Source organism: Megalobrama amblycephala, linkage group LG18 (assembly GCF_018812025.1).
Source record: "Megalobrama amblycephala isolate DHTTF-2021 linkage group LG18, ASM1881202v1, whole genome shotgun sequence".
Lineage (NCBI taxonomy): Eukaryota > Metazoa > Chordata > Actinopteri > Cypriniformes > Xenocyprididae > Megalobrama > Megalobrama amblycephala.
Window position 1 is genome coordinate 6,259,549 of NC_063061.1, and position 26,510 is coordinate 6,286,058.

Here is a 26,510-nt window from a genome sequence, read left to right on the forward strand (position 1 = left end):
GGTTCAGTGAAAATACGCATAATTTTCCAAAGCTCCAAACACGTACCTACAATTCACTGCAGTTTCCAGCTGAAATGAAGTAGCAGTAAAACACCAACGTTTTTTATTCCTTTCCTTCCAAATTATTATTAAAGCAGCAGATTATCAGTTAATAAAGACTAATGTTTTTTTTAAATAAAGATTTGATCAATATTTTCATTGAACATTGCACTATGTTATGACCTCAAAACACTTTTAAACAGTGCTTGATTTGTAAACTAATACATTTTGAGGTTTGCATCACCTAACCTTCTCCGTAAGTGTGGCTCTTCTGATGTAGTACACTTTCTCAGTAGCGTACCTGGTACAGCATTGCACTTGCGGAGTGCTTGGGTACGAATCTTTACTCACAATAAAAGAGCTCAAAGAATTATAGAAGCAATAAAGGCCAATTCACACCACTCAGACAAATGCCAACCAACATGTTTGTTAGGCTTTATTGGATCAGTGTGTTACCTCTGTCGACATCTGTTGGCGTTGATCTGGGTTTGTTTTCACCCGACTGAACATGTTCAATCAGTGTTTGTTAGTCTGTTGGGTCAGTGTGAACATGACAGTTATTTTTCATAAAATTTTAAATCCAATGGCCAACTTGTTTGTTGGTGTTTGTTGGCGTTTGTCTGTGCAGTGTGAATTGGCCTTAATGGCAACACAATGTCGATTTGTAACTATTTTAGAGTTTGGTGAATTGGTAGCTTAAATGTATGAATTTGTAGGATATGCCCAAGTCACTTTTTCGCCTAATAATCATACAGGTACATTTTTGTATGAAATCCATTCGAAATTGTCACCTTGTAAAATAGTAACGTTTTCCTATAAGATCAGGTTGAAAATGGCATGGTTGCTTCAGCAAATGCATTTTTATCTCATGTTTGCTTGTTTGAAACACTATCGGTTAGGTGTTAGTTGGGTTTAGTCTATTTGGTACATTATTTTCAAACATGATAGCGCATTAACTTGCACTCACCTGACATTTCATCTGCAGTATCTCTGACTTCATGAGAGAACTGAAAACCCATCTCTTCCTTAAAATGCTATTCTTGACTTTGAGTATGATTTTGTGTTTATTGCTGTATAGACCATTTACATGTTGTACTGTGAAGCGTCTTTGAGTTGGCAGAAAGGCTCTATATAAAATGAACATATTGTACAACAACCAGTGTCATGAAGCATAGGCATGTTTTCCAATGAGTCTGGGTTGCATTTCATTCTTACATGGAACACAAAAGTAGATACTCTAAGACACATTCTACAAAACATCTCCTTTTGTGTTCCAAAGAAGAAAGAAAGTCATACAGGTTTGGAATGACATGAAAATTCCATGAATATCCCTTTAACACACAACCAGCTCCATGTAGAATAAAAATGGGTTTTTTTAGGCTACTGTCTTCATCTCTTGTGAGAGTATATTTTAAACATATTCTTCAAAGATATTATTTTTAGTAATGATTTAATGAAGAAAAAATGAGTGCACATGAATGATACCTCAAACCATGCGGCTTGTTGGATATCAGATTTATTTCTGCTTGGTGGACAATAAGGGGATGTTTATGCGATATCATATTCAACTAAAAACGGGAAACTTTTTATGCATTTTGGTTCATTTACACGACAAGGGCGTTTTGGGGGCCTGAAAATGCAAAGTTTTGAAAACAAGTTGCAAAGTTTTTGAAAACAACACCATTATCGTCTCCATGTAAACTAAGAACACTCAAATTTGTGAAAACGGTGGCATCATTTTTTAATAGTGTGTTTAGTCTATAGGCGAGTAGTGTTACTTTACAAAGTGACATCGCCAACTACTGGCCTGGCATGAATAATACGGCATTTTTAATTGTGTTTGTGGATCCATGTGAACGGAGATCTTTTTGACAACGTTGACATCAATGTTGAGGCCCAAGGGACCAGAATGTCATATATGTTTTTGTTGTTGTTGTTTTTTTGTTTGTTTGTTTGTTTGTTGTTTTTTTTTGGGGGGGGGGGGGGGCTTCTTTTGATTTAATGCACTAAGCAGTCACCTACTGTAACAGTAGCATAAAAAACAACACAGTACAGAGAAAAAAGTTAAAACACTCTGATATGTTGTACATTACATCATGTTGCTGCAGTGGGTTCGCTCCCACCTATGGTTTAGGTTGTCATGGACACCAGTGCATTCTCTAAACAGTTTGCACTAACTGCTAACACACCGCCATCTTGCAGACACTGGCCTTCATGAGGTCAGACTAGAGTCAGATGGCTAGAGAGGCTGCAGCATTAGATGGAAAGAATTTGAAAGAAGGCTGGGTGGAACTCTTAACCCTTTGAAGAACATTGGTGTGATTAGAACGTTCAATGCATCACGTGATGAACACACTGATGTCAATGGAAGTGTCAAAATACATTTACTTACACTTATTTGAGATTTGGAATATCCAGCCCGATCTCACGGCAATTCGTATGTATTTTTTAACGAGATGGCTAATTTGTACAAATTCATATGACCTCATTTGAACGAATTCATATGTTTTTTTTTTTTTTTTTTTTTTTTTCTAAATCATATGTTATTTTTATGAGTTGTCAAATTCGTATGAATTCGTACAAATTATCTAACCCTAACCCTGCCCCTAAACCTACCCGTAACTGTGGTTTAGACAAATTGCATGAATTTGTATGAGTGAGGTCGTATGAATTCGTACCAATTAGCCACCTAGTAAAATACATATGAATTGGTCATGAGATAGCGTTGGAATATCAGATACATCAGTCATGCAGTGCTTTTGTGCTGCGGTTGATGACCAGCCAGTAATGTCGGGTATTAATTATCTTAAAATTCTGTGCAAAATGTCATTTTATATTGTTCTGAACAAATGCCTTTGGTAGGATCAGCAAACTGCCTAATCACCTGATAAACACAGTCACTAGTTATTAAATAAATTATTATTTTACTATTTTTGAAATATTGGTTGGCATGTGCTCACATTTACAATGTTTACACAGGAAACACAGATTGGAATCTGTGGTCTTGTAAAAAGTACATTTTAATTTGATAATCAATCAATCAATCAACCAATCAACCAATCAACCAAACAATCAATCAATCAATTTTCACATTTATCTTTTTTTATATATTTAATTTATATATTTATTTTTAATTTTGGGATGAAATATGACCAGGACAGGTTTTTGTGAGAATAACCCTATTACTTTTTATTAAAGGTACAATATGTAATAATTTTGTCCGCTAGAGGTCGCTAGAAGCCTATTCAAAACAAAGGCGTAGCTTGATATCGCCAAGTTTTAGAGCGGAATCTTGGGACATGTAGTCTCCATCTCAACGGATGGGAAGAACTCATGTTCATGGATGAGATTAATAACGTTACTGTAGTATGAAGAAGAGCAGGAGCGAGTGTTGTGGGAGTTGAACGAGGCCGCTGGAGCGATTGCACAACAGAACAGACACAGTCGCCATTTCCGCTTTTCCGGTCATAAGTATGAGGTAACACAGCTCTGTTTATCATATTAGATACATTTGAGTGTGTTGAAAATATTATAACGTTACTCTGTGCGTTCGCTCGGCAGCTGCTGAGAGACACTGTTACACACTGCAGTAAGATTGATTTTAGTATATCATATTAATTATTGGATGTCTTGTGTTGATAAATGACATGCAATTAATTTTAAAACGTATTGCATGATGGAGGAAATTCTCTTTTACTGTTAATAAAAATAAAGCTGCATTTGATTATGCTATGTTAGCTACTTGACAAAATAGTGTTTTTCTCTGAGGCATGGTAAAGCATGGTAAATTGAAAAAAAGACTAAATGTGTTGAGCTATATAACAACAATTTGTTTTCTGTCTATAAATATATCAAAACAGTTGTTCCCTTGTCTGTTAAAACGTGTAACATTTCAAAGCGTCTTTGGTGTTTCCATGGTTTCTACAAAATAAAACCGGAAACCGAGGATAACGCGGGTACGACGCAATTGACAGGCGACTCCTCACACGCCCCGGAGCCTTGATTAAAATTGCAATTTTCTCACGATTTACAAATAGTTGGAAACATTTGGGATATTGTAAGTACTCAACTGAACAAAATATATAACACTGGCCTAGTGGTTTTTGGATATTTTACTGCAAAAATATTACATATTGCACCTTTAACCTTATTATTATTATTATTATTATTTTAATCCACTTTACCCATGTGGTCTGGTTATATTCCAGGAGAAAGTCAGCTCCTCCTGAGAAAAGAGATACAATTAATAAAATGCAACGACCCCCCCCAAACAGTTAAGCTATGGGTTTGATAAACCAGCATGACTCAAAGTGTTCCGCGACCACACTGTGCCTCACAGGGGACATACTCCCATATCCAAGGACAACTGCACACCGCAAAATCTTCCCTAATTGCTGACATCTTTCCCAGCTGGCATAAAGTCTCTTAATTAATAATGAATACACCTACAATGCTTCAGCTAGTTTCTCTATTAATTAGCTTGACTCCTGCAAGCAGCCACACGGCTTCTCTCCCGTGTGCCGACGCTTAAAGAAAAGGAGCATTTTAGGCGTGTGTGGGCTGAACGCGCATCAACACTGGAAGTGAAAGTAGCGCGCATTCAGCACAAAAGTGCGGCATTGTCAGAGCGGGGCGATAAATGGACGAGCAGTGCACGAATGATCTCTATCCCGATGAGCAGAGAATGCATTCTGATTTATGGGGGAAAGAGCCGGTCGAAGAGAAAATGCTTGAGGAGGCTGTTCCTTTTGCATTCTCTCGTGCTGCAGTCCTCTTTTACTAGAAGAACATGCTATGTGTGTGTGTGTTAGGCAGTTATGCTTGAAAGGAGAATAAGGAGGCCTATTAGCAGGCACATAACCACGGAAAAGCACACTTCATTGTTCGCCTACAAGCTGCATGTTTTAGAGATTTGACGAGACTCGCTGCAGGTGAAGGCGCATCACAATAACGCACATCCCCACAGGACCCTCTTCGCACCCCCGGTGATGGATTGGGAAGACTAGTCCTTGGGAGTCAGGAGGGATCTGTCAAGGACAGGATACGGCCCTGTGATCGTCTCAGATAAATACACAGTGAAAGACATGTCATTTATCGCAGGGCCTGAGATGGATGCGCCTTGCTCAATGGCCAGGAAGCATGTTTAAAAACCCATTTCATTATTATACCTCAAAAGAGCCTTTGGGAACCGTTGACCTTCCGGATGCATTTAGAACAACCGACACACTGATGACACTAAATGTACACTAGGGTGGCCATCCATCCGGTTTTAGGTCGGACAGTCCAGTTTTGAAATAACATAACATCAGCCTTGAGCTGGATGCTCATTTGTCCTTCTTTTAATATCATCACTATTCCAATGGTGTATAATTAATAAATAAATGATAGTTACACTTTATTTCGATGGTTCACTTTAGACACTATTTACTATAAGTAACTTTGCAACTACATGTCAACTACTAGTCATTAGACTATTAGTAGACTCCCAGTAGACCGTTAGTAGACAATAGTTTAGGGTCAAGGCTTGACGTTAACTTTTTTGCTCACCAGTCACTGTGGCTAGTGGTTTACCAAAGTTACTAGCCACTCAGCATTTTTTTACTGGTCACAATTTTGACATCGATACCATGGTGGAAAAACTGCCATATTTTAGTTAATATTAAAAATATGTAGAATTTGGCAGCAGGTATATTAGGCTGAAATTCAAGCCCGGTAACACCTACAATATTCATCCGGAGCAAATGAAATGAGTGAGCGGGTTTGTGTGTCACTCGCTGTCAGAGAGATGAGAGAGAGAAAACGCAGCTGGTATCATGTATCTATTCTGTGGAAAATGAGTGTTGGAAGCATTTCAGATATTTCAATATCGATATGTATAAAAAAAAAAATGGTATTTTTAACATTACATTGCACTTAGTTTATTATTTCAGATGCCTTTTTAAAAGACTACAATTGAAAAAATGTATATATTATACAGTCAAACCAAAATTTATTCAGACACCTTGAACATTTCATTCATTAATACAGTTTATTCACTATAGTTTAAAAAAAAAAAAAAAAAAAATGGTAATAAAATATGACAAGATCTCAGAGTAAAACTGTGTCAGAAACACTCAGATAACACTTAAAACATGGTCAGGTCAAAGTGTCTGAATAATTTTTGGTACCAGTTTTACTGGTAGTCTACTGTGTGAAGAATTTTTGGGTATAATATGTCACAGTTACTTTATTATGCTATCCTCACTTACATAAATGTACTGTAGTGTCCTGCACCCACTAGTAAAAATATATCAAAAATATCCGAATAATTTTTGGTTTGACTGTATATAAAAATCAACCCGCTAAAGTGGCTAGTAGAAGTGACTGCACTACATGCCACTGCTGAAATCCACATGCATTTGGCGGGTTGGTGGGGGTGTTAATGTCAAGCCCTAGTTAGGGTTAGTTGTTAGGGATCAGGTTAGTAGAATAAGTTAACATGTGACAGTATATAGTCAGTAGGATGTCTGTTGGGGGAGCATCACAATGAATCAGGTGAATCAATTCCTTTTGTATTTCCATTTCAGCTTCACTCTAAAAAATAAAACATTGGCTCAAAAAATAAAAATAAAAAATATATGTTAACGTTTTCCACTAGAATTTTTAACTTAAGCCAACTGGGAGAATTACATTAATTCAAAGCAATATTTTGAGTTGATCCAACATAATGTTTTAAGTAAGGTGAAGACGTTTTTTTTGCCACAATAAAAACACATTTCTAAGTAACATGAACTTAATAATTGTCAACATGAATGCAACTATTTAAGTTGATCCAACATAATGTTTTAAGTAAGGTGAAGACGCTTTTTGGACACAATAAAACGCATTTCTAAGTAACATGAACATACCAAGCACCGCTTGTCACCATGATGGTAAATCTCCAAAAACCCACATTAACAGAAACTCTTCAAAATTAGCATAACAAAACACTAATTACTGCTAAATCTCCCTTACCATTAATCTTGTGCAAAAAACATTATATAACACTTAATTTTAGCATTTACTCTCCTTTTCAAGTGCCATGGGCAAAGCATGATGGGAAATATAAATCCCAGCCCAGTTTCACTTAACTTAAGTTCGTCTAAATTAAAAGAAGTGTTGATAACTCAAAACAATGAAACACGTTTACACGTCATCAGATTGTATTTTACATTAACAGAACTTAAAATTAAATATATTTTTGATTAACTGAAAATGTTAAACTATGACAAGTCATGATAGTATATCGAATCAATAGGCATAATTTGTGTGTCATCCAAGCTCAATAAAATAACAATTACAAGTAAAAAGTCTAACAGCATTTCAGAACTTGATGTTTTATTTCACAACAATATATATATTTAAGAAATGACTAAAGGTCCCCTGAATTAGTTTTTAGAGTGTTGGTTCGGCATATACCATTCTTGGCCTGGAATTCGCATGATGGTTGGTTAACCGTGCTGGTAGAATGCGTGTAGTGACGTCGCCACTCAGGATTGGTCACTTGTCTGTTGCCTGACTACCATTTTCTCTGTAGCTGGCCAAGCGCGCTATTTGAGAGAAGTAAACGCAAGTTAATAATAAAATTGAAAGAAATATCTGATCATCCTCCATAACGCAGTCGCTATGTACGTCTGTAAACTCTTGCATTACCGATTTGTAAATGGCATTTGTTAATGCCAGATCATTTAAAAACAAATGCTGGAACGCAAAATTGAACATTTTCTGGAACAGGATCCAGTAGGATCTGGCTCAAATTAAACACTGGACACAACCGATGCTGGTAGGTCAATGACACATGACAGCTGTAGTAAGTTTGGATTATATTCATACTACATACTGTACATACTTAGTATGAATGCAAATAATTACTGTGGTGAAATAATTACAAAAAGCCATCGGTGTGCTTCCTCAGCGATTCAGCTTTTTTGAACGAATCTGATAAATCAATGATTCTGAGCTATTCATAAAGACTATCAGTTTCTTCATTCCTGAATCACTCAGCTGTTTTGAACATTTGGTGGAATGAAACAATTAAGCATTTCTCCCAGCATTTCATATTTCTGTATTCAATATATTTTATATATAAAACATTAATCTCATAACATTTTAAGCAACTGTAACTTATGTAAATGAATTCATGGCTGCATAAAACAGTCTGTTTAAATACATCTAAATGCCACTTCACTTACACCTTCTGTGTCACCTCTGCAGTGCAAAGATGGATTTTGTTGATACTGATTTAATTTGATTGGTAACAGCTCTGTAGTGTCTTATTATTCTAATTCATTATAAATAAGGATTTAAGATTTTTTTAAGAAAAGGAGCTCAAGGTTTGAAATCTGCCCTTATAAAGGTAAACAAAATGCCCCAGGAAATCAATTGTTGCCCTGAATGCTTATAGGTTTGGAATTATTTTCCAGCTTTTATCCTGGCTTTACTGAATCCTGCAGTGTTCTACACCCTGGTGTTGCTACTGAATACTGACACTATCTCTGATCCCAGCTTGATATGCAGACACGACTGTAAACCGTTCATATTTCCACAAAAAGTGTAACACCATGGCTCTGCAACTCTGTATATTCATGTGTCTCTTCACAGCAACATTGGTCAAAGTCATAGAATCATAAATGTAAGCAGTTACTGCATCGTGCTTTAGTTGGTGAAGGCTACTTTTTGGTCACTATTAGCTTAACTCCTATTCTGACCATAACCTTAATGAACAATTATACTACTGCTTTAATACTGGCAGCTGTTTTTTTTTAATAAATACACATTTCTCACATTATCTTTATTTCTTCTTTACATTAAGTATGCTGTTTTTTTAAATATATCAGAATAAGTATAGTCGTGAAGATATAGTACTGCAGGCTGATGCAGTTCGGCTAGGTGTTTCTTCTTCTTTTGCTGATGTGTATTTCTGCAAATGTGCCATATGGCTGCTTGCTGAGTTTTCTAAAACTTGCAGAACTGTACACATTCATCTCTTTGTTCTGGCCTCTGAGTTTGAAGAGCGCTTTAATTCATCAAAGACTGTCAGTGTCACAAAGCTGTTTTGTTTTAGCCACAGATACACAAATTACCCCTCCAAATGCTGAAGTACTATTAATTAAAGAAAATAATTCAAACTATTTTGATTATTCCTATACACAGCTTGACAAACAGTGTCACTGCAATGATTAAATAACAGTCAGAATATGTGCACGATGCATAAAGGAACCATTTTAGTGTAGATGCAGGTGACATTTTCTACACTGTAAAGAAATATTTTCATGATTTATCACATTTTTTTTTTCTTTTGTCAAATCAACTTCAATAATTACTGTGGTTCAGGTAATATAATGTTTTGAGTTTCTGTTAATTAAACCAATCGCTTTTATTGTATCAACTTAAATTTTTAATTTTAGTGAACTCAAAATTTTAAGGAAACCAGTTAACTTACTTTTTTTAAAGTTAAACCAACAATTCTTTACAAAATAGGGCCTGAAACCATTTTCCATCCATTTTTAACAAGGTTTATCAACATGTTACTAAAATAGTGATACAAATTTAGTTTAAAACCCTGATTTGTGAGATTTTTTTTCTACCAATAAACAGCAGTTGAGCAGAAAATGTGGGACAAAAATTGACTTTTTTTTTCACAAGTTCAATATGTTATGGTATTGCTTGATATTTGATGTGTTTAAAACAAGCTACTTTTAATTTTAGGTTAATTGTGTGTTATTTCTAACATAATTTTCACAAAAAATAACAACAAAAAATGCACATAATACTTAATGTTAAAAGTCCATGCATCAGGTACTGGCCTATTATTTATATATAGATATGGACATTAATGATCTAAATTGATCGTATTAATCAATTGTGATTATCTTTTGACTATCAACCATGTCTTCTATCAGCCTGCTTTAGTGTTAGTCTTCTTTTTTTAGTGTAGGTGTTTCCTATGACTATTCCTGCATAATAAATAAGTAGTTAGTTCTGACTCACCACATCCAGAGACTTTTTTAAATGTCAACACTGTGTTAATAGCAACAAATGTCAGGTAGAGCGACATATAAATATTCTCCTTTCATTCTGGCACATGCGAACGCTTCATGTTTTAAACATGTGGCTTAAACATCTATTAATATGTTCGTCCACTCCTCAGTGTTCCATCCATCTCGAACGGTTTAACAGAGTCGCCGTATATATATATACATTCCTCATCTGATGCCAGTGTTTGGCCATTCATGAGAGGGAAAAAATGAAGCAGATTGAATACAATGTATGAAAAGCGCCGTGTCTCTCGTTGCGATGTTAGAGTGACAATGCTGCCTTGTTGCTATGGAGCCCCTCTGTTGCTAAGCAATGAGTTGATGATTAGAATTTTGAATCAGGAGGAAGAGTGGTATTTTCTTCGCCACTCTGCTTCTCCATGTATGGTGCTGTGCGTGACTGTGTTGATGAAAGGCATGTGGGTCTGTCCTTACTCTAATTCACTTGCCTTTTTCCACCATGGATTAAGCAAACATTTACCTATCAATATAGCATTTATTGAGATTTGCTCAGAACGCCCAAAAAAGAGACAGGATCAATTATCAAAACATAATATATATTCCACTACACTCCTAATGCACTGATATCTTGTCTTTAGAATAAAGCAGAATGCTTCACAGCAAACGCAGGAAGATGAAACAGCCTGCAGGAGCCTGTAGCGCCAAGAGAGGGAGCTCTAGGGCACCTCACATAATCATACCTGCGGTTCGGGACTCCTGACCTGTATGTATGTATTTGTTTAGCGCAAACTGAGACGTAGTTATATTATGCTCCTTTATGCCGTGAAAGCTCATCAACTTCGAAACTAATTGGGGCAATAAATCCTTGGCAATCCACTGTTATGCCGATGACTTGCAGCTATACATCATCCAGATCGACTGCTATGAGTTTCCTTCACCCCCCACCAGTAAGCACTTTCAGCTCTCTCCAAAGGAAAGAGGTTCAACACAAACACTAGGCATTACCGTCATCATTACCTGCAGGAGAGATACATTGCTGTGTCAGTGAAAACCTGCTTAGGGAAAAAGCGGCGGCCCACGAGAATTCAGCCCGGGACGCAGTATCCTTGGCACTTGTGTTCCGTCAGAACTGCTATTTTTGCTGTTTCTACCTGGTTTTTTCCCCCTTTTTTTTTGCTGTGTCGGGCCCAGACTCTGTGTGATCTGCCCACAGTTTCGCAAAACAAAGGCATTGGGGGAGCGGAGTGGTCCTCTGAATGGAGTAAGCGTCTCGAGAGATGCCACCTGCCTTACATTTGTCATTTAAATATGTACACAGATGATGGTGCCATCTGCTAGTGCAGTCGAGAGGGAGAAATGGGTGGAAACACAATGAATTCTTGAGGTGGTTGGTAGTGGGTTGTAGGAAGGGGGATGAATTCAATGAAAAACGCAAATGAATTTAAAATGTCAGGGTGTTCTAAAGGAGCAATGGCGTGAAGAGTCCTATTGAACATCTGACAGCTACTAATTGAAATGATCTGCCATTTTGTGCTCTGTGTGTTTCTTTAGAAAAGCAGCATCCTTTGCCTTGTGCAAGACGCAAGTCTCAGTATATACAGTGGGAGAAAAAAAATCCTGATGAGTGGCCTTGTTTTTGGTCTTTTTTTAAATTTTCAAATCAGATGAAATGTTCCCATCAGTACATATTTGTACAAAACCGACAGAATTTGTGGCATAATGTTGATTTAATTTCCACTTATTCTTAAAAAAGCTAAATCTGCATTAAAGTGAGGTGTTTAAAATTAAAGTTTTAGTAATATAGCAACCTGACTTAAAGGATTAGTTCACTTCAGAATTCAAATTTCCTGATAATTTACTCATACCCATGTCTTCCAAGATGTTCATATCTTTCTTTCTTCAGTCGAAATTATATATATATATATATATATATATATATATATATATATATATATATATATATATATATATATATATATATATATATATTATTTATTTATTTATTTATTTTTTAGGAAAACATTCCAGGATTTTTCAGCGGGTTCAACGGGTTGAGGGTCCAAATGTTTCAGTGCAGCTTCAAAGAGCTCTACACGATCCCAGACGAGGAATAAGAGTCTTGTCTAGCGAAACGATTGGTCATTTTCTAAAAAAAAAAAAAATGTAAAAAATTCTATACTTTTTAACCACAAATGCTCATCTTGCACTTCTCTGCGATGCACCACGCATTACATAATCATGTTGGAAAGGTCATGTGTGACGTAGGCGGACGTTCCGATCCAGTGTTTACAAAGTGAACCTACAAAGACTAATTCAAAAGGTAAAACAACGATGTCGGATGATTTTGAAGTTGGAGGAGAAAATGAGTTTTTCGCCCTTCCGCGGTACTTCCGCCTATGTCGTGTGTGACCTTTCCAACGTGATTACATAATGCATAGAGCATCACAGAGCAGTGCAAGATGAGCATTTGTGGTTAAAAGTATTTACATTTTTATTTTATTTTATTATTTTTTTGAAAATTACCAATTGTTTCTCTAGATAAGACCCTTATACCTCGTCTGGGATCATGTAGAGCTCTTTGAAGCTGCACTGAAACTGTAATTTGGACCTTCAACCCGTTGAACCCCAGTGAAGTCCACTATATGGAGAAAAATCCTGGAATGCTTTCATCAAAAACCTTAATTTCTTTTCGACTGAAGAAAGAAAGACATGAACATCTTGGATGACATGGGGATGAGTAAATTATCAGGAAATTTTCATTCAGAAGTGAACTAATCCTTTAATAATATTTCCTGTCAAAACTATTATCAAATTTTGTAACTATTTGTCATGAAAATGCATGGCATCAACTTACACAAAACTAAACTAAACGACTGTAAGATTTATGGTTTAAACAGCTTTACAGCTCAAACAATACACACTTTTTGACAGAAGAATTAACATTTTTTTATGAAATTATAAGATTCACATTTCTGCTTCACATACTCAGTTTATCTTGTCAAACATAATGCTACCAATGCAGAGTTTATCTAAAGCTAAAGTGTGTAAATTCATCACCTGCAAAATCAAAAATTGTATTCAAATACATTTAATGAACTTTCCTTGTCTTCTATTGTTAGGACAGATTCCAAACACTTATAGTTGACTCTGGATATTCAACTCGTATAGGAGAAAATATTTTAACATGAAAACATTGGCATACTTCAGCTTTAAAACACATTTTTGCATTGCACAAACTGTTTGCTGTATTTCTGGCTTTGCTTAGTCGACCTGATAACTGCTTGTGACCAATTTGTAGTATATTGAGTATTGCTGTTATTATTAGGGGCATTTTAAACATTTTAACATTTAACAACACAATTTCAAACATCATTTGGTATGATTTACAGTGCTTTCCTCACAGGGACCAAACACATGTCCCTACAAGGACAAGGATTTCACATATTGCCATCTTTGTAGGGACATTTTGTGCCCATAACGTTGGGTTTACCAGAACCACACACACACACACACACACAAACGCGCGTTTAATAATACTCCATCAATTCTCGGTGTGCTGTTTGTTTGTGGTGGAGCAAGACTCTGTGTCTGCGGTCACGGGAGCAATGTCTAAAAGCCGTATCAGGACACTGGCTGGTTGCTTGGCTTTCTACAAAAGTCTCACAATGTGCTTGTGTCTTTTAATGAGTTCATCCTAGGTGTGACTCAAATTGTACAGGAATGTTCCAGGTTCAATGCAACTTAAGCTCTATGTGTATACTCTGACATGCGGTGGATTACAACAGACAATAGTTTCATAACTCATTTGTCAGTTTGTAAAAACAAGCAACTTGTTAACTTGTCTATGGGACAAGACAGTGTACCAGGATAAACAATAACACACAATTTTACAAAAGTATAACCACAAAACTAATGTAATGAAATATATGCCTCTACCTCATAGTAAAAAGGTAACTGTGTGATATTCCATATAAATAGCCTTCTAACCTTTTCAATGTCAAGTCAAGTCAGATTGTGCCAGAGCAGCTTAAACAAGAAAATAACAGTGTTAATGGAACAAAATTCATCATGAAACAAATTCAACTTCAGCTGTAAAGCAGCTCTACAGAAGGCAATAGTGTCGTTTTTCAGCATAAGTCAGTTGAGTGTTGATTAAGTTTAGTTCAATAATGGAGTTCATCAATTCAGCTATGCAACATTATATCCTAAATTTACTTTACTTAACTTTCTACACCATATAAATGGCCAGTTACTCCTGTCATGAACATGCAAAACCAGTAAACCCACTAACAGTAATACCGTGTTTAATATGCCCATATAGGTTGTTTGTCACTTCCCTGAAATACGACCCATAGGAGCATTTACTAAAGTTGTGTCCCTATCGACAACAGGACACTTTCATTTGAATGCATTGTTCCCTTTTATCTGCATTATATTTCGGGTTTCACAAAGCTCAATTGGCAGAGCATTGCAATATATAACAATATTCAATCATGTGATCATGGGATTGTGGGTTCGATCCCAGGGAACGCATGTGCTCATAAAGTGTATATGCACTATAAATCACTTAGGGTAGGTTTAGGGTTGGGGTGGGTTAATAAAAAAATTAGTTTTGCTAAATGGAAATAGGACAAATGGTGTAAAAAGTCCACACATTGCATTTAAATGAACACTCATTTTGATTGGTAATGACAGTCATACATCATTTCATGACGACAGACGTAACACGACACTGTCATTATTTTTACGCCTGCTAGAGGGCGCATGACTTTAAAACATAAATATAGGTCGTAATAAGGTGCTTGAAAAACGACCTGTAGGGTCGGTATTTTTGGAGGACAGGCTGGTGTTTATACCGGATGCGAGCGTCCCGATGCGATGCGACAAAAGACCATAGAACCCATTGTAATCAGTGATGTTGTCTACACCGAATGCAGCACGATGCAAGCAACAAATCTCCGACAGTAAACTGATGCCTATTTATGATGTACTGACATGAAGGACAAACGCTTTGTCGCATCCAGTGTAGACAGCTTTTAGCTGTTGCGACGCAAGTGACAATGGTCACGTCCGGTGTAGACACGGTGTAAGGATAGTAGAAAGAGACATCACATAAGTATATGTAACAGATGTAGGCTAGTAAGAGCTGTGCGTGTAAACCTTACTCCCCTAAACCTCAAGAGGCGCTCTAGCGACTGATGCTAGAGACTGCAGATTTTAGCCTAATTGTTAGAGCACCCATCCCACACAGCAAAAGGACTCCGCGGCGGATTGGCCGTGGAGGTATCGCGGCTTCCGTAACGTATCCGCGAACGGACCCGTATCGGCGCCCACTTGCACCCAGTGAGGGATCCGCAACGAAGGCGGATCGCGGACCCACCGTGGCTCCGCGCTGCAGCCGCGATTAAAACCTTACCTCCGCGGCAGTTCCGTTTGGGACCAGCAAATTGATACAACCGTTACAGTAAAGGCGCATACGTGTCCGCGGATCCGACATGAGTCCACTAAGGATCCGCTGATTGACAGTAGATCCTCTGGGCGGTGCCAAAACGAATGTGACAGTCACGCGGCTTTGGCGACTTGAATGCGGATCCGCCTAGGAGTCTCCTGCTGTGTGGGATGCCAGCGGACCTGGGTTCGAGTCCCACTTAGAGTGGGAGGTTCAAATCGGAGGGGTTACAGTGGTGGCACCTTATGGGAAAGGGAGTGATGTTTAGGGGGGTGAGTGTAATAGATGTAAGCTAGTAAGAGCTGTGCATGTAAACCCCACTCCCCTGAACCTCAAGAGGCGCTCTAGAGACTGATGGTAGAGACTGCGGTCTTTAGCCTCTTCATTGTTAGAGCGCCCAACTCCCATGCAGACGGGCCTGGGTTCGAGTCCACTTAGAGCGGGTGGTTTGAGCTGGAGAGGTTACATATACACATACTGTAGTACATCGAATAAACTCCAACTTTTTTGTCTGCCTAAAAAAGTAGTCCAGCCTTTTTTAGGCACTTTTTTTGGCACTTTTCAAGTTCTGGGGATTGGGGGGAATCTCCCCCTCAGTTGAAATTGCATTCCAGGAGGTGCATCCACATTGATTGAAGTCAGAATACAGCAAGAATACCAGCAACGTGAGAAGTGTGAAAAAGTGAGGGTACGCTACAGATTATCTATGATGCCTATTTGGGGAAAGTTTGTCACTTCCCTGAAATACAACCCATAGGAGCATTTACTAAAGTTGTGTCCCTATCGACAACAGGACACTTTCATTTTAATGCATTGTTCCCTTTTATCTGCATTATATTTCGGGTTTCGCAAAGCTCAATTGGCAGAGCATTGCAATATATAACAATATGCAATCATGTGATCATGGGATTGTGGGTTCGATCCCAGGAAATGCATGTGCTCATAAAGTGTATATGCACTATAAATCACTAAGGGTAGGTTTAGGGTTGGGGTGGGTGTAGTTGTTAATAAAAAAAAAAATAGTTTTGCTAAATGGAAATAGGACAAATGGTGTAAAAAGTCCACACATTGCATTTAAATGAACACTCATTTTGATTGGTAACAACAGTCATACGTCATTTCATAACGACAGACGTAACACGACACTGTCATTATTTTTACGTCTGCTAGAGGGCGCATGACTTTAATACATAAATATAGGTCTTAATAAGGTGCTTGAAAAACAACCTATAGGGTCGATATTTTTGGAGGACAGTCTGGTGTTTATACCGGACGCGAGCGTCCCGATGCGATGCTACAAAAGACAATAGAACCCATTATAATCAGTGATGTTGTCTACACTGGATGCAGCACGATGCAAGCAACAAATCTCCGACAGTAAACTGATGCCTTGTTCTATTTATGATGTACTGACATGAAGGACAAACGCTTTGTCGCATCCAGTGTAGACAGCTTTTAGCTGTTGCGACACGAGCGACAATGGTCACATCCGGTGTAGACACGGTGTAAGGATAGAGGAGGATAGACACGGTGTAAGGATAGAAAGAGACATCACATAAGTATATGTAACAGATGTAGGCTAGTAAGAGCTGTGCGTGTAAACCTCACTCCCCTAAACCTCAAGAGGTGCTCTAGCGACTGATGCTAGAGACTGCAGTTTTTAGCCTAATTGTTAAGCACCCATCCCAAACAGCAAAAGGACTCCACGGTGGATCGGCTGTGGAGGTATAGCGACTTCCGGAACGTACCGGAACGGACCCGCATCGGCGTCCACTTGAGCGCAGTGACGGATCTGCAACGAAGGCGGATCGCGGACCCACTGTGGCTCCGCGCTGCAGCCGCGATTAAAACCTTACCTCTGCGGCAGTTCCGTTTGGGACCAGCAAATTGATACAACCGTTACAGTAAAGGCGCATACGTGTCCGCGGATCCGACATGGGTCCACTAAGGATCCGCTGATTGACAGTAGATCCTCTGGGCGGCGCCAAAACGAATGTGACAGTCACGCGACTTTGCCGACTTGAATGCGGATCCGCCTAGGAGTCTCCTGCTGTGTGGGATGCCAGCAGACCTGGGTTCGAGTCCCACTTAGAGTGGGAGGTTCAAATCGGAGGGGTTACAGTGGTGGCACCTTATGGGAAAGGGAGTGATGTTTAGGGGGGTGAGTGTAATAGATGTAAGCTAGTAAGAGCTGTGCATGTAAACCCCACTCCCCTGAACCTCAAGAGGCGCTCTAGAGACTGATGGTAGAGACTGCGGTCTTTAGCCTCTTCATTGTTAGAGCGCCCAACTCCCATGCAGACGGGCCTGGGTTCGAGTCCACTTAGAGCGGGTGGTTTGAGCTGGAGAGGTTACATATACACATACTGTAGTACATCGAATAAACTCCAACTTTTTTGTCTGCCTAAAAAAGTAGTCCAGCCTTTTTTAGGCACTTTTTTTGGCACTTTTCAAGTTCTGGGGATTGGGGGGAATCTCCCCCTCAGTTGAAATTGCATTCCAGGAGGTGCATCCACATTGATTGAAGTCAGAATACAGCAAGAATACCAGCAACGTGAGAAGTGTGAAAAAGTGAGGGTACGCTACAGATTACAATACAGAAGTGCTGCTACTGTGTATCGGTGCATACCGGCCCAATTCGAGCATTGGTTGTACCGAAATCTTACTCCCCTTGAAATTTTGACTCCCCTCCTTCTGATTGGTTCATTCGGTGGGGAGGCTGTTATCTCACCTAATCCTTATCCTACCCTCATAGGAAAATGCAGTGGAGTTATAAACTCACGGGGAGTCGGATTTTGATACCACACCGGAACTTTCCTTTTAGCTGTGGGAGCACAAGCGTTCATAAGGAAGATGGCTAACATTCATACCACTTCCTAATGATCAGAGTACTAGGAGAGAAGGCCGAAACACACTTTCACTCTAAGAGCCTCGGACACGGGTAAGTGGTTTTATTTTGAGCTGTGGCATGGAAGCTGAGGGAGAGCATATCCAGGGCACCTTTCTCCGATGTTCCTTGGTTTCATGGAATCCCGGGTTAAAAATACGTAGCGGCAGGAGCGTGCGGGAGATTTCAGGCTTCGCTGTTTACAACTAGCCAATGAATGTACTTTGACATCTCCTGGGAAAATTCTTGCTGGTTGCCTTCACAAAGCGCACAGGAAAATGGCTCCATTTTTTCCTTTTCTCCACAAGCAGCGTTTCTCTCTCTCTTCTGTTTTTATGAGGTGGGGTGAGAGAGTAACGGAACTGCAGGCATTTTAGAAATGAGGCGGGATGCCATGCAAACATGTCAGCAGTGAAAAGATGGGGGTGAAAAGTACCACTGCACAAAGAAGATGGAGAGGATACACAGAGAGATGGAAGACTGCACTCTCAGTCAAGTGCTCAGTTAGTAAATATTTCAAAACTGCGGTCAAAAGAATGATGTTTCATTTTTTCAGTGGGTCTGGATGGCATCTTAGAGATATTTTAAGACAGCACAGAAGATGGATGACAAACAAAGGAAATGTCAGAAGATACAGTGTAAAAAATTCTTAAAGGGACAGTTTAAGGTACAGTAAAATGTACGATAGCGGAACAAAATTTAAGTCATAATGAATTGAGGTACGGATGGAACATTTTTGTGAACTGAATTAACTGATTCCCTTATGAATCAGACATTCCATTTCTCTCAAGAACTTGTGAGTGTTTCAAGGCTAACTATTTTTTTTTTCGCTGACTTTGTTCATCTGGACTCTTGGAAAATGTTAACCAGTGGCCAACTCTCATTCGGGAGTTTTCCTGACAAAATGTCACACCTTGTATGTTCTTCTCATAACCACACCTCTGTATTTTTAATGCAACTAAAGAATTGTTGACATGCACTCCAACAGCAGCCATTTTAGAGTGTATATATTTGTCTGTGAAAATCGCAGTTATCACAACAAAGTGGCTGCAACAAACCTGCTCTGCTTTAGAAAATATTTCAAAAATACTATATTATTCTATTTAAGTTGGTATGCTTTTGTAAATGGTTGAACATTGATAAAGGTTTTGAGTTGATTGATTGAAAGCAAAGTATTATGCACAATAAAAAGAGTGTGCATGAAGATATTATATCACAAAAGTGATACAATCGAGAATTATTCTTTTTTTTTATGCTGGTTTTCCATCCGCCTTTTTTTCTCTCAGTTGTAGTACTTGACAGGTGTTTTTGTTTATTGCATGTTTATGAAAAAAAAATGAAGCACAAAGTTCATTTTAATATTCATATTTTACTGACTGTAATTGATTTCCAAAGCAGCTAACAAGTGGAGTGATCTGACTAACCCCTTATCACCAAGGCAAATGCTCTTTGGAAAAATAGTCAGCAAATAGGAAATGTGTTTTTGAGCAGAAGTTTAAATCTTAAAACCTCAGATTACTGTGCATATTATTAATAAACATTTCTCAGCTTATATGAACTTATTAAGAGAGGGCACTTTAAAAATGGATATTTGGCAGAAAATGCTTTGGATAAATAATGAATTTCATGACCAATTTGGCCCATTTTCATGTATTTCCTCTTTGTAGCTATTTGGTATAGGCTTTATCCAATTATTGGAGCTTGTGTAACACAGGCATTCTCACTTGCAAATTCCGCCAATGTTTACAAGGTTGTTTTTCTCATAAATGTCTCAGTCTCAGACAGCACACCCACAGTCTGTTCACTGACCATCTGATGCATATTGCAAAGGTTTTTTTTTTTTTTTTTTCTTCTTCTTTTTTTTTCTTTTTGGGATCTGGCAAGCTGTATTCTGATTGGTGAGCTTTACAGAACTTCCAGAAGTAAAGGCACAGGATTAGGTCTGTCTGGAAACAAAGATTCTTTGTGTTTACCAGTGTCCGGGTTGATCCAATGAGTAGAAAATAAAATAATCAGTGGATTTACTAAAGTTTGCCATGTTAAAAGATTTGTTGGAAGCATTTAGCAGCAAGTTAAATAGATATCCACAAGCTGAAGTGTATGTCTGTGAAAAAGTCTCCACTTTTAGATTTAGATTTTTTTATTTTTTTTCCCCCAAATAGGCATCATAGATAAACCTCTGATGATGTTGAAGTACAATAATTGTAATTAACTGAACTTTTTTTTCTCTCTCTCTCTCTGTCTTTTCTGTAGGTCCTCCGGTCATCGTGGGAATGAGTATAAATATTGCCAGTATTGACTCCATTTCAGAAGTCAACATGGTTAGTAACACTTTATTTGGCATTGCTTCTGTTATTATTCTTAAAGGATTAGTTCACTTCAGAATTAAAATTTCCTGATAATTTACTCACCCCCGTGTCATCCAAGATGTTTATGTCTTTCTTTCTTCAGTCGAAAAGAAATTAATGTTTTTAAGGATTTTTCTCCATATAGTGGACTTCACTGGGGTTCAACGGGTTGAAGGTCCAAATGTCAGTTTCAGTGCAGCTTCAAAGAGCTCTACACGATCCCAGACGAGGAATAAAGGTCTTGTCTAACGAAACTATCGGTCATTTTCTTAAAAAAAAATTACATACTTTTTAATCACAATTGCTCATCTTGCACTGCTCTGCGATGCGCCACACATTACGTAATCACGTTGGAAAGGTCACGTGACGTAGGCACCGAGCAAGTGTTTAGAAAGCTAACGTGCAAAGATTAAGTCAAACAGCCTTTACAAAAAAAGTTAAAACAACAATGATGGACAATTTTGAAGTTGACCGCGGTACTTCCGCCTACATCACATGACCTTTCTAACATGGTTGCGTAATGCATGGTGCATCGCAGAGCAGTGCAAGACGAGCATTTGTGGTTAAATAGTATACCAATTTTTATTTTGTTTTATTTTATTTCGAAAATGTCCAATGGTTTCTCTAGATAAGACTCTTATTCCTCGTCTGGGATCATGTAGAGCTCTTTGAAGCTGCACTGAAACTGACATTTGGACCTTCAACCCATTGAACTCCAGTGAAGTCCACTATATGGAGAAAAATCCTGGAATGTTTTCCTCAAAAACCTTAATTTCTTTTCGACTGAAGAAAGAAAGACATAAACATCTTGGATGACATGGGGGTGAGTAAATTATCAGGAAATTTGAATTCTGAAGTCAACTAATCCTTTAATGTTGCTGATTGTTGTTATATATACCGTGCACTAATATAATGTCTTTACTCTGTGGTTTACTCTTCAGTCAAAATAATGCTTTGAATTGTCTTGATTTCTTAGGAAATTTATATTAGGAAAAGCATCCAAATGAAGATAATTGAAAGCATTATTGTGGCTGACAAGAGTATTGAGTCAGTATGTTGTTTGGAAAAACCAAAAACATGTTGCTTTGTTTCTTGCATTGTCCTGTTTTTATACAGTATATTTCTAGTATATACTGTAAAATAATAATTAACATGTTTGACATCCTAAGTTTGCCTATTATGAATAATTTAGCTGCGGTTCCTTAGAAACATACCGTGTTTAAAGGCCGTTCTATTGAGTCTTCATGGTGTTCAGTAAGGAAATGATCAGTATGCATGATTATGTATAACTGCGGTCATGACCAATTATGTAGCACCAGTAGACCTTTTGGCTTTGGACCATCACCTCAAGTTAAACACCACCCTGGAGCCCTTAAAAAGCAGTTTACTTAAAGAGCAGTCGTCTAAATTTCTGCTGACAACTCCCTATACATACTTACTGTGGAGACCCCATGCAGACTTACTGCATTCATCATTTCTTCATGCAGAGTCAGGGACTTTGGTTTTATTAGTGCCTCGGCTTCAATGACTGCGGCCTGAATCCATAAAGTACCCCAGAGAAGAAGTGCTGCACCTGGATCGGTTTTCCTCGGGTTACTGTTAGATAATAATTGTTTGACAGCAGGAAATATGATCCTAGATTAGATTTCGTATTGAGGAACTTGAGAATACAACTAGAAAAAAACTGCTTGCTTGGTCTTAACAACTGCTTCTTGGTGCTAAGCAGAGCTTGAGTCCTTCCCGCTTCCCCCCGCATATCTCTTTTTACATTGTATTTTTGAGTCCGAACCGTGGTACGATTTAACTTTGGTACACTGAAAGACGACCACGGCATTTATCATCAAAAAATCATTGACACCATAGATGTGTAGAACACGTACAGGGGTGCGTTTCCCAAAGCGAACTATGGTCGCAAGTTCCGTCGTTACCAATAGAGTTCAATGGGACTTACGACCATGGTTCACCAACGATGCTTTCGGGAAACTCACCCCTGGTTAATGTCACTGGTGACAATATTTATTTATTTATTCATGACAGTGTCTTAAAATTGAGGCATTTAAATTTCTTGTGTTTTTACACTGCTGAACTGTCTCATTTTCAACCAGAGGACTGGTCAGCTTTGGCTTGAGGGCCACTGTCCTACAGAGTTTAGCTCCAGTACTAATCAAACACACATGCCTGTAATTTTCAACTAAGATTTGGTGTGTTTGATTGGGGTTGGAGCTTTATTGGTCCCTTTGGATTTATCACCAAAACTTTATACATTCTACCACTGATGCGAAAAATGCAAGATAGCAGCAAAAAGTCCGAAGGTGATTTTTTTTTAAAGAGACAACCAGTAATGATAAATTCACTAGTGTTAGGAAAGTAAATTATACACCATACATAGCACTTTTCTTTCATAATGTAGCAATTATTAGCAACTGTGAGAGTGGACTTGTGTGCAGTTCTTGACCCTCTGTGTAAATTAGATGGCTGAACTTATGGCACTTCTGGGGACTTCAGTTCCCAGAGACCCCTGAGGCATGCCTTGTCCTCATCATCAGAGAGGGCCCATCTACAGTCATCACAGGCAGCAGTCTTCACCTCACTAAAATAAACCCAGTCTAGCAGATGTGTGAACAGAAGACACTGTGCTCAGAATAAATTAGCTCCTTGTTTTATAGGAAACAATTCTTTTTTTTTTTTCTTTTTTTTTTTTTTTACAGAAAAAGTAGTAACTAAATGTTTCTTTCAAAGAGGTTCTTTGAAGAATATTAAGCTAGTTCATTTTACTGCTCTGCCATTTCTCACTGTCCAGTTTTTCCTCTGAGAAAACAGTTGATGAGACGTTCAAAAAGGGATTTGAAAACTGGCTACTGGTTAAATATATGCTTCATTCAAGTGTTCCTAAGAAGTCCCTAGAAGTTGCAATTATGCTGCGATGTGTGTTTGAGTGATTTTGGCCATATATATTGTTTTTTTTTTTTACTTCAGGCAGTTCCTTTTTAGTGCAAGTACATTAAAATAAAGGGAAAAAGATGCCCTCTCTGATGATGTCATGAAAGTGCAGATTAGCTGATGACACTACAAGAACATGTGGCATAGAGCAAATACACATCATTACTTTTACAAATAATTAAAACTTGATACTTATATTTGGTAACACCTTAGATTAAGGAACACATATTCACTATTAACTAGGACTTTTGCCTCAATAAACTCCTAATTACTGCATATTCGTAGTTAGTAAGGTTGTTGTAGTTGTTATGCTTAGGTATTGGGTACACTGTAAAAAAAAATCCCACTAAAATTTACGGTAAAAAAATGGCAGCTGTGGTTGCCAGAACTTTACCATAAAAAATACAGTAGCAACGTAAAAAAAAATCTGTTAAATTTACGGTAAAATAACATATTTCATTAACTGATATAATGTTAATTTACCAACCTAATGAAGTACTAATATCTGTTTTGTACCTTTTTAATACACTGACAGTCACCAAACACAGTGGTGATAAGAGTCACATGATGAATCAAAGTTCATCACAAGCAGCTTTTCCACAAGCTGAAAAGGACAATACTAATATATAGAAGGTGCACACAGTGTCATTCACACACACACTAAACACCATCATGGTAACATGCATGAAATTTTAAAAATGCAATAAACATTAATTTAACAACATTAGATGTAACATAAAACCCTAATGTACATAACTGATTAGAAAAAAAAAAAAAGAGAAAAACTAAGAAGAAACAGAGTTATTTCAACGAAAATATATCAAATGTGAAGTGTCACGCAGGGAATTGTGGGAATGTCAATTTACGGTTTTTCACTGTAAATTTGACAATGAATTGTTATTTTTCACTTCCAAAAACTGTGAATTTAATGGTATTTTACCGTAAAATTACATTAAATGTATCGTTAGATCTATTACAGTTATTCACCGTATATAGTACGGAAACTTTCTGTAAACCAATTAACAGTTTTTCACCGCAGCATTTTTACAGTCTTTTACTGTTAAAATCACAGTCATTTTTTACAGTGTAGGATTAAGGGATGTAGAATATGATCATGCAGAATAAGACATTAATATGTGCTTTATAAATACTAATAAACAGCCAATATGCTAGTATGTCAGTAATTGAATCGTGCATTCATAAGTGGATGTCACTTCCAAAATGTTACACAGCGTGTAATTGGTCGTCGGTCCTCTAAGCAGCATGAAAAACAAAACTTTTTTTTTAATAGATTATAATTACTAAAAAGCTGTCACTCATCTCAGTTCATTGTGATCTCAGAAAGTTCCATTATAGTCAACAAAGCTGTCTACACTGCACAATGAGTCTCTTATTTACATTGTGTCTACATTTGTTTATTAATGAGAGGATTTGCAAGCGTGCAGAACTCAGCACTGAACAAAATCTCGGACTTTTTGAGCGGCGAATGGATTCTAACTTAAACATTTCTGATTGGCCATTGCATTTGAGAGATCAACAAAAATGTCAGTGATTGGCTATATTGCTCATCACTGCAAAAACATGTTGCTATTCTGCAAACGGTACAAACAACAGTACAGTACATAAAATGCATTCAAACTAAATTGTACAGCCCATAATTTGAAGAGTTGGAGCTCAAATAAAATCCACATTAGAATATTGTGGTGGCATTCATGTGCACTCATCTCATAATGCAATAATTCTGACATGTACTGAATGTAAAAGGAACACCTCATATATTTACTAATTTAAAAAAAAAATGAATTGTATTTACTAGAAAATAGTTTGTGTTATTAATCTAATTTATGTGAGTTTCACTGCTGTAAAATGAATGGTTCTATTCCCATCTAATAATTTATTATTATTATTATTATTTGGATGGTTATTGAATGTTTCTTACTAGAAAAAAATTAAACTGTACAGAAAAATGTTGTATTTAAATAAATGTTGTTTGGCCTCCTAACGTTTTCTTTTTCAACGTCAACATTTTCTGACCATTTATTGAGAGAAAAAAAACTTAAATACTTAACTCAGAGAAAAAAAAAAAAAAAAAAAGAAACATCCCGTCAGGATACTGATAATAATTTAAATACTGCTTTTTAATTATTAAGCTTTTTTAAATTATTATTTTTAATTTTTTATGGATTTTTAATGAACCATGAACAATTATTGTTGCACTTTCTGGGAAAGTTCGTAAGACACTAACAGTTTACAGGCAGTAGACAATTAGGGTCACAGTTACAATAACTTAAGACATTTCCCCTGATTCTGAAAAACACCAGAAAAAATAAAAAATGGCCAGGGACCTTAATCATCTGTGTAAACATGCTATAGTCCTGCTGCAGGGAGGCATGAGGCATGCAGATATGGCCAGAGCAATGCAATGTTTGTAATGTAAAATGCCTAAGACAGTGCTACAGGGAGACAAGAAGGTCATCTGACCTTCCTTGCAGTGCCAAACCATGTGTAACCATATGTCCCTCTAGATGTGTTCAAGAACTGCAAGTGCTTTGGTGGAAGAGTGGGGTAAAATCTCACAGCAATAACTGACAAATCTGGTGCAGACAATGAGGATGAGATGCACAGGAATAATAATCACAGACTCATTATTCCATTTCTGTTCATCAAATGTCGGTGACATTTGTTCAGTTTATGTCTCAGTTGTTAAATCTTTTTATGTTCATACAAATATTTACACATAAAAAGAAATTTGCTGGGAAAAAAAAAAAAAAACAGTTGAAAGTGGGAGGATGTTTCTTTTTTTCTGCTGAGTATATTTTCAGGCTCTATTT

General features: G+C 37.5%; 1 protein-coding gene across 1 annotated transcript in view; it reads left to right on the top strand.

Moving 5' to 3' along the window:
* Positions 1-26,510, top strand: part of gabrb4 (gamma-aminobutyric acid type A receptor subunit beta4) — a 76,371-nt gene that overhangs the window by 16,780 nt on the left and 33,081 nt on the right. The window contains exon 3 of the mRNA XM_048166814.1: positions 20,645-20,712. Coding sequence (XP_048022771.1) covers positions 20,645-20,712 — 68 coding nt within the window. The remainder of the gene's footprint in view (positions 1-20,644; positions 20,713-26,510) is intronic.